This window comes from Aptenodytes forsteri, unplaced genomic scaffold, assembly GCF_000699145.1.
Source record: "Aptenodytes forsteri isolate BGI_AS27 unplaced genomic scaffold, ASM69914v1 Scaffold14, whole genome shotgun sequence".
Classification (NCBI taxonomy): domain Eukaryota; kingdom Metazoa; phylum Chordata; class Aves; order Sphenisciformes; family Spheniscidae; genus Aptenodytes; species Aptenodytes forsteri.
In genome coordinates, this window is record NW_008794457.1 from 89231 (window position 1) to 98504 (window position 9274).

General features: G+C 43.3%; 1 protein-coding gene across 1 annotated transcript; it reads right to left on the bottom strand.

Moving 5' to 3' along the window:
• Window positions 1–4165: 4165 nt before the first annotated feature.
• GINS3 (GINS complex subunit 3) lies at window positions 4166–9046 on the bottom strand. The gene is made up of 2 exons (XM_009290732.2): window positions 8805–9046; window positions 4166–6104 (listed from the first exon to the last, which is right to left on the bottom strand). The coding sequence occupies exons 1-2, from the start codon at window positions 9042–9044 to the stop codon at window positions 5874–5876; spliced, it is 471 nt and encodes a 156-aa protein (XP_009289007.1). The 5' UTR covers window positions 9045–9046; the 3' UTR covers window positions 4166–5873.
• Between the last annotated feature and the right edge of the window lie 228 nt (window positions 9047–9274).

The window sequence follows — 9274 nt, forward strand, 5'->3', positions numbered from 1 at the left end:
GAACCCAGCATGCTGCGTGCTCAGCACAGCTCACATCGACTGAAGTAGCACAGCCAAATGTCTGTCCATCTCCTCCTCTGCTACTCTTTCTTGGCAGCTTTCTCACCACTTCCCTCCTTACGCAGCAATCAGTAATACTTGATTTTCATTGCCTCTGCCAACCATGGCATCCACTCTTCCTGTATGCTCAAATCTAGGACAACGTAGCGCAACCTAAACTCTGCTTTGAATCTCATTTGACTTGTGTTTTCGCCTGGCAGATAGAACAGAAAGTCACTTAGACACCTAGTTTGATCTCACAGGCCAAATAGGGTTCTCCCCACCTATAGCTTAAAGCGGTTATGGTAGGACCTGCACAAAAACAATGTCTTAAGTTCAGTGCCCCCTCTCCTGGCTGCTGACAAGCAGTGCATGCACAGGCCCTCCCAGGCCACAGCCTTCCCGTGGTCATACTTTCAAACTCCCCTAGGAACTACTGGGAAGACCCAACATGTGCACTTCAGCCATCAGCAAAGAGGTTACTGCAGAGTCTGGCAGAAAAGGAGCAAGACGGTATCTCTAAAACTGCATAACACCAGCAGGGTATAAAGCTCCAACCCAACCGTGTATCTAACGTAGGCTGAGATGACAATATTGTTTGAGCAGAGAGCACAATGTGAAGCTTCCAGCTTCATTGACCCTGATTCATTGCAGAAGTATCTTAGTGCTGAAGAGATCAGATTGATTTGTGCATCTAGGGTCAGAGGACACGATAAACTACATAAAAACCCAACACACTAGTAACATGTATGTTCAGCTCCAGCCCAGCCGCAGTAGGTTGGCTTCCTCTCCATAGCAATGTGCGCATGACATTAACGGGTTCACACCATCCTCAAGGTCCTGCTGACACCACGTCAGGTTTAGTTTCAGAACAAAGGCCATCAGGCTGTTCCCACACCCAAAAGTCCCCTGGGCCTAGATATAAGAAGCGGCTTTCAGTCAGCAACACTGCGGTAGAAGATGCAACTCCAGGCAAGTACTCAGATGGTCTTCGCCCAGGAGACACTTTCAAGGGAAGCCCAAACTGGCACAGCTTCTTTCAAAAGCAGCATCTGCCTGCCCCAGATTTGAATCACATTGCCTCATCAGCACAAAACACAGAAAAGCATGTTACAGCCACCAGAGTTCGGCTCCCAAAGCCAGTCTTGCAAAACAAAACCATCAGATGTAAGTTGGAAGTGTGCATGGCCTTCCCCCATTACTCACTTGTGTGACATGATGAAACCAGGGCAATCTGTTACCTTTCCATCAGTTTTTGTGCAAAGTTCCACCGACAATTCTGCTCAGCATTTAGTGCTCAGGCTGCCGTCAACTCTAGTGAAAGCACTTCTGAGCAGGTAAGATCAGGAAAACAGAGGAGAAACGCGGGCTTAGAACTACACTATCGGCCACTCTCTGCAGGGCCAAGTGGCTGTTCAGCTAGGAGAGAAGGGCGGAGAGTGGGAAAAGCACTTATCTTATTCTTCTAAGTTATCAGATATGTGGCAGTCTTGAAGAAGCTTAGCAGTAAGGGTTTAATGGGACTGATCAAGGAAACCAGAGTGATTTCTGAAAAGGGGAATCTTTTAGCTCTGACAAGCACTCATCAAGTAAGCATCTGAGCTCTGGCAGATGCGGCAGAGCTGGGAAAATCTGGCTGGCATATTTGCTGTAACAAAGACGTTGCCTACAATCCAGAGGACAAAACACACTCTTAATAAGAGTGTTACCTTCGTTTGTCCAAAAAGGAAAGTGAGGCAGGGAACAGCTTTGAGTTGCCTCCTGCCAGGCAGAGGCAGCACTAGATGAATAGCTAGTTTTTTAAATAAAACCACAAACTCCTGAGCCGTATGCTGTGCTGTCAGACAGTGTGTTTTATAAAAAGCACATCTGGGGACAGAAGCAGCTCTGTGTGAAGAAAGCATTCACACTGTGCCTCCACTGAATTACATCACATCTCCGTTAAGCAACTGGTTCAATTAAAATTTTGAATGAAGCTCTTGTAATAGCCGGTCACCAAAAAATGGGTAGAAAATCACTGATCAAGATCAGAAAGGCTTGTGCTCCTAACTCAGTTAGGTGCCACTGTTTCTCTCATAAAAATAGTATGTGGTGTTACAGTATGTCAGTTCTCGAAACATTTCTTGCTGCTGCTCCTCCTGGTTGCTGTTGGTCAGAATGACACCACCTATTGCTTCCAGGCCGGCAGAAGCAATCAACCACTTCAGTCTGCTGACCAAAAATAAATCGATGCCAGAGGACAAACTAAGACATGGTTTACGGCAAAGGAGACCAAGGATGGAATATGAACATTTTGTGAAAGGGTAATTTAGATAGGTGAGAAAGTGCGTGTGCGCTGGTTGCAGAGCTATTTGTATTTAACTGGGGGTCAGCCCTCCACGGCTGCCTCACCTGCTTGAAAAAAATACATAGAAGAGATAAACAAGAGGAGCTGACAGTTTTGCGAGAAGTTAATGTAAAACTTAGGTGAGGAAAATTTTTCAGTTTCACTAACCATTCCAACAGGAATTCACTGCCGGGAAGCTCGACTGACCGTGTCTTCTGCTGTGTCAGTGAATGCCTAGCTCCAACTTTGCTCATCAAACATTGCAGCCAGGCACGGGAACAGACCACCTCGGGAGGCTGCGGGTTCTCCTGCAGAGGCGGCTTCTAAAGGCCTGGCTGGACAAACATCATCCCGAGATGGGTTAGACGGGGCTAATCATAGAATCATAGAATATCTGAAGTTGGAAGGGAGCCATAAGGATCATCAAGTCCAACTCCTCGCTTTAGGGGAAGGACTGGGCCAGGTCAGCTTATATCTCTTTTCAAAAACAGGCCATTAAAACCCAAAGAAATATTCTTATGTGAACACATAACTAATCAGCATCTCAAATTTTGCCTATTTTTTATTTGATTGCAATGAAAACCATTGTGGAGATACTGTAAAATGTGTCTATGGACTGCTTTCTCATAAACATCAGTAGACCCTCAGTTAAAAAGCTGAGGGACATGGGGAGAGACAACACTTAAAAGTCCTTTTCAGACCTCTTTTGTATAGTTCTGTAATGAGGATTTGTTGTGCCATTCTGAAAACACACAAGTTCAAACTCCTCTAACTTATAGCTTGCTGCGGTGTAATCATAAAGGACAGTCTGTCTTCATAAAAATTACAGAGCACTCTTTTGTTGTATTTCTGGACAGAAAAAAAGCATTCCAGCCAGCAAGGAAAAAACAAAAAAAGAAAAAAAAGAAATCAACAGAGTATCAAATCTACTAACCAAATACTGTAATTTATATTTACAGGATCAGATTTTAAGGGTCTTACTGGTGTTTATTCCTAAACACTCAGGGTTACTAAAAGTGACATTGCCTACTTACAAAAAGCCAGTGACATTGAGGACTACTTCAGGGATTTTTTTTCTCCCCACTCTGAACGTAGCTGCACAAAGTGTTGGCAAATAAGGAACCGTCTGCTTGGATTTTGCACCCAGCAGTAGAGAAGAAAAATGTTCTTACAAATGTAGGAAACTGAGTTTGGACAGTCACCAAAACCAGTCCAGAAATTGATGAACTAGTGATTTTGGTTATAAACCAACTAGATCTCAAAGCCACCATCTCATTAAAACAATCCTTCCAATTCAAAAATGCTTCTCATCATGGATGGACTTAAACTGGCCTCCCTTGCAGCTGAAGCACTGAACACAGCTGTGGCATGCTACATGAAGTCTATGCTACAGCGCTCGGAGCAGCAGGGTACGAATACAGAGACAGCCAATTTCCACCCGCTACCCACCACTCTACAACAAAGTCGAGGTAACACGGAATCACCTCCATCCATCTTGTGTTTCATAAAAAACGCAATTTATAAAATCAATAGCCTATTGATTGGTTGGCAGTGTCTCTCCCACGACTTGAGCGAAGAGCTATTACCCACGTGGGCCAAGTCACACAGGAACTACTTCTACACTCACATGACTACACGAATGTAGCTCCTGACCGTGTTACCTGTAAGAGAAGGGGAATGATATAAGCAGGACTGCATTATCTATCATGGCCACAGCTTTGTAGAGACCTGCACTTTATAATCTATGCCTAATTTTTCTGCTGCAGGGCAATTAACAACAGACATTTTACATTATGAGCGTCCCCTTACAAAATATTTATTCAACATAAAAATCCAGAAACGGACAATAGGCAAAAGCTTCATGAAAATGCATAGGCTATTATGTGCCATTAAGTCATTAAGTGCAGCGGCATTTGATCTTGCACATGCTTGTCAGGCACAGCTTCCAATTAGTGTTCTAATTGTGTGGCAGGACAGCTGGCCCTGCGCAGCTGAGGCGGAGATGCCAAGGTGCTTGTGAAGCCAGCACGCTGTCCCCTCTCACCACCTCCAGAGGCAGAGCTTTCACTTGTCTGGCCAAGGAATGGCCACGTACCCTTTGTACTTAAGGTTTCCAGTTTGAAGTATCCAATATCCAGATGCATCTGCAAGTCCAGTAACAACTCCTCCAAGATTTGGATCTTGCTGTCACCTCCCAGTGATTCCCACAGAAGAGGAAGTGCTCAGTATCATTACGATCTGGCTCCTCCACTTAGGTACTCTGCAAGGTCCACCTTCTACAGATGCCTAGGGGCACACATAAGGTGTCTAATACCTGCTTCCAAAGGACAACCATCCTGATGACCACGGGAACTAAGTCCTACAGAGATAACCATCTGTTTTGTGTCTCCAATCCAATGGGACTTCAGATAATCTAGGTTTAAGGGCATCTACGTGGGATGATAACCACTGTGCTGTCTAGCAAGTTCCAACTCCAGTCACTCCTACTGGCAAGAATGACATTTACTAGGATCATTTCACTAGGATGATTTAGATGGATCAGAAGGAAGGAAACTCAGTTCATTTACTCTGTCCCTTCTATTAACCAAATTTCGTAATCAGAAGAATTTCTCATGGGAAAACAGATGGCTCAGAGGTTGATAATGGGGGAGAGTTTCCATTAAAGTTGCTGCTTCTGATCCGGTCCGGACTAACTCTTTGTTGCCTTCTGTTGCCTCCTCTGTAAAACAAGCGGAAGAGCTTACCACCCATCATAGAGACGCATCTGTCACAAAAGCCGCTCATATCAAATGAGAACATTCTCCACCCCGTGCAGCATCAAAATCCCACAAGGGCCAAAAGGGAGAGAGAGGATGAGGTGGCACGTGAGACCTGCACGGCCACTTTGCTTGCTACACGGGTTAGAGGAGGTATTTTTCTCCGTGGCACTAACACTGTGTACAAAAGTCAGCAAAGAAAAACATTCTTTCCTCACAAAGAGTACCTGTTCCCCCCCAACATATAAGAAATGGGAAAAATTCAATGCCGTTTGTACATTTTTTTCCACATCATTGGGGGTCTCCAAAGAACAGGGAACCTGGAAACAGCTGTTCCCAGGAGGTTGGAATGGGAAGGGCAAGATGAAATACAAAGAATTACACCTTTTTCCAAACAGATCCGGTATTTAAGTATCAATTTGGAAGATAAAGAATAATAAATATTAATCACCCTTTTAGAAATCCTCTCATACCCTTTCAGCCACCTAGCAGACACTTTAATTGCAAATCCTCAGGAGTGGTATGAGTAAGCTGTAAAGCTATCCAGTGATGTGATGCGATCTATTTTTTATACCCTTGCCGTCTGCCTTTAAAATTTGCACTAATCTAATCTGAAGATGTTCTAGAGAAGAATTCCCATTAATGGACAGGGAGACTGTCCTTCCCCAAAGCTGATTCATCTTTCTCTTCTGTGACAGACGGACTGTAAATCTGTCGGTGTCCCCCACTGTAGCTGCATGTTCTTCAGGCTTTTAACCATCCGTATCTGTGAACTTTCTTTTCCCATAATTCTGGACCAGACTGGAAGCTGTGATTTGAGAAGCCTGTCCCTTTTCCCAGCACTGGAAGTCATTCAGCCCTCTCTGGCCAGCTCGAAATAAGGCTCGCTCCAATTCATCCAGCCGAGCCACCAGCGCTGATGTGTCTTCGTTGTAGGCATTCTGAGAGGAGTCCATGATACGACGAAAACGGCTAATAAATGTCTAAAGAAGATAAGCAGAATTACTGACAGGTAACACAGAAGCTTCTTCAGCTCAAATGCTAGAGGCCTGAGCGTTCAAGACTGAAAAGCCAAAGGTGTAGGCTCTAGTTCACAACTAGTCAGGGGTCTGCAAACAGCAAAGCACCTATTAACCCTGGATACAAAGACAAACCATTTTCTGCCCGAGCCGGGAGAGCAAGCGCCTGATATACTGGATGGGAAGCAAGCACGGAATTAGATTTTGGCTGCTTCCTAGTGACAGGCTTGAGCAGACCACAGGGTTTAACACAATTGCGATCTATTCCATCTCACTTCACAGGCAATCATTGCTTTAGAGCGGGTGGAATGAATCTCATGCTACAGCAGCTGCTGCAGGAACATACAAGCTGCAACTTGGGAACGGCCTGGAAGTTACGCCAAACCGCCACTGTAAAGCATTCAGTATGCTGAAAAAACACTTAACCACAAAAAAAGTCAAAACCCCAAATCTACAACTAATAAATAACATTTTTAAAAGCTAAGCAACAAGACATATTTAAGGATTTTTATTTCCCTCCTTATCTTTGCTTTTGGGAATAATAAAAAAAAAAAAGGGTCAAAACGCTTTGAAAACTATGCTTTGTTATTTCAGAAGCTGATTTTAGAATCATCAGAACAGTAGTATTTTGGAGATTTACTTATAGAATAAATACATTATAAATTAATAACTCTCATTTTGGCTTTGCCACCAAATAGTTATACTTCACATTTATAGTTCCTGGGAGAGGGGAGGTTTTTTGTGTTTTGTTTATTTTTTAAGTCAGCACAACTCCCCTCTTGCTTGCTTTTAATAAAGAGAAAGCACACTTTGCGTGCTTTCATTTTTCTGTCAACAAGTAATGATGTGTGCTAATGTGGCTTTTTTCCTAAGATGTCCGTTAGCAGAAAGAGAAAAGACAAGGAAAGGTGTGGTCACCTCCTCAATGCAGAAAGCAAGCTTTCAGTGGACAACTCCAAGAAAGCAGCAGTGCTTTAAAGCCTCATCAAGGCATCAGCCTTCATTTAAAGAACAGAGAAAGAAAAAAAAAAAAAAGAGAAGGAAAAAAAAAGCCAATAGCAATCATCCCAGACTACTTAGAGAGCTGGCCGAAGAAACCTCAGAGCTGTTAGTGGTTATCTTTAAAAGCTCAAGGAGCACAGAAGTCCGGAAACCGGCAAAGATGGTATCCATCTTCTAAAAGAGAAAGGGGAGATGGAGAGGGAGGAAGGAAAAGCCAGGGAATCATAAATCCATCAGTATCAATTCCTGGAAACATACTGGAACAAATAAACTATACATAAACTTCTGCAAGAAAACAGAGAGAAGAGTAACAAGAACAAAGACTTGCCAAGAACAAACTTTGAGAGACCAGCCTGGTTTCCTATTACGGCAGGATGCTAGGCCTTCCAAGGGGAGGAAAAGCAGCAGACAGGTATCTGTCACGGGGCATTCTTGCAAGATCTAGCTAAACCGCCCGTAGGTGGTCAGTAAAGACAATTATCCATAGCTCCTGTCAGGAGGGAAGAACATATTGAGTGGAGCTCAACAGGGGTCTATCTGGAACCAAGTACTGTTTGATATATTAATTAATAAGCTTACTAAAGAAACAGAAGTTATGCTTATTAAATCAGCAAACAACATGCAGGAAAAGGAGGAGGGATGACTGCAAGCATGTTGGGAAGCAGAACTCTCAATTCACAATGATCCTGACAAATTAGAAAGATGGTGTGAAAACCATGTAATTCAGGATGTAATTCAGCTGGGACTAATGTAAGGTTTTACATTAAGGCAGAAATAGGGAACTGCACAAACGCAGGAAGAGCAACGATTGTCTGCGTACGCAATCTGTACCATCTTACTGTGGACTGCAAACCGAACACACAGCAATGTCACTCTATCGTGAAAAACAAGGTGCTGCACCATGATGAGCAGAGAGCATCATGGCCTACAAAACTCACAAAGTAATCTTTTTGTTTTCATCAGTGCACGTCCTGAGCAGGAGACTGTATGCTGTTCAGGGCACTGCACATCACTGTGGATGCAGATCAACTGGGAAGATACCAGCAGTGCACAATCAGGACAATCAGAGGTTAGAAAGCATGACCCACAAAGAGATATCAGATGAACTGGGACTGCTGCGGGAAGGAAGAGAATAATCTGTCCTCAGCATTTACTTTGTATAAGACAAACAGAACAGAGCTTGTATTGCTGCGAAGGAGCTTTAGTTTAGACGTTAGAGGAAACCTTCTAAGATTAGGATGGCGAAGCACTGAGACAGATTGCCCAGAGCAGCGTGAAGTCTCATCATTACAGAGCTTTAAAAACAGGGTAGAAAAATAGAAATAATAGAGGGTGAATTAATTCTGCCTTGCAGCATGGGCATGATGAAATAATCTTCTCTCTCCTCTAGTCCTGTTTTACAGGATTTTATGAAATACCATATTTACAGTGTGGAAGCTCCAAGCTAAAATTACACTCCCGATGCATACTTGAGGCTCCCACCCCTCGACTGTGCAGGTGCCAAAAGGGTCATCCTACAGCTTGATCTAGAAACCCGTATTCAATCCAGAAGTCATTTGGATTAAACCAGGATATTTTTCCTGAAGACTGCTGCACAGCTGGGAACAAGAGGAAGATGGAAAAACGCAAAACCAAATTTCAAGACTTCGTTCAGATACTTGCCTGCAGGATGGTCTGAGCTATCTCAGGATTCTCTGGATTGTCAAAATTCAGGAGCTGGGAGCCAAATCCATAGTAGTATGGCCCCATTTTATGCAGATCAACCACATTGGCATCAGCGCTGAACACTGTCCTCCAGGCTTCCTTGTAAATCTTTGGCAGTTCCACAGAAACGATCCTTCTTTTGCTGTCATGTAGACCTTTAGCAAGCCACAGAGGTATTTCCAGCTTTGATCCCTGCATGAATGAGAAAAACCAAAAGTTGTCCTCACCATGAAAATACACATAAAGCAAACCCAAAGACAGACAGTGAACTTTATTAATGAAGCTCCAGTATTACAAAAAGTCAATTTTGTCTTCAGAACAATTTACTGTAATTGTAATATAAAACAGACACACTTTAGAGGCATTAATTATTACTGCAAGACTCTGAAAGTGGATTTTTTTTAACTGATGTTGTATAATCTAATAAT

What these genes read in the sequence shown, in the direction of transcription:
- GINS3 (XM_009290732.2), bottom strand. Translation starts at nt 9,044, where the DNA reads ATGCAGGGATCAAAGCTGGAAATACCTCTGTGGCTTGCTAAAGGTCTA. An exon ending in TAGCTCAGACCATCCTGCAG is followed by an intron (nt 6,105 to 8,804) that starts GCAAGTATCTGA and finishes TATCTTCTTTAG; the next exon opens with ACATTTATTAGCCGTTTTCG.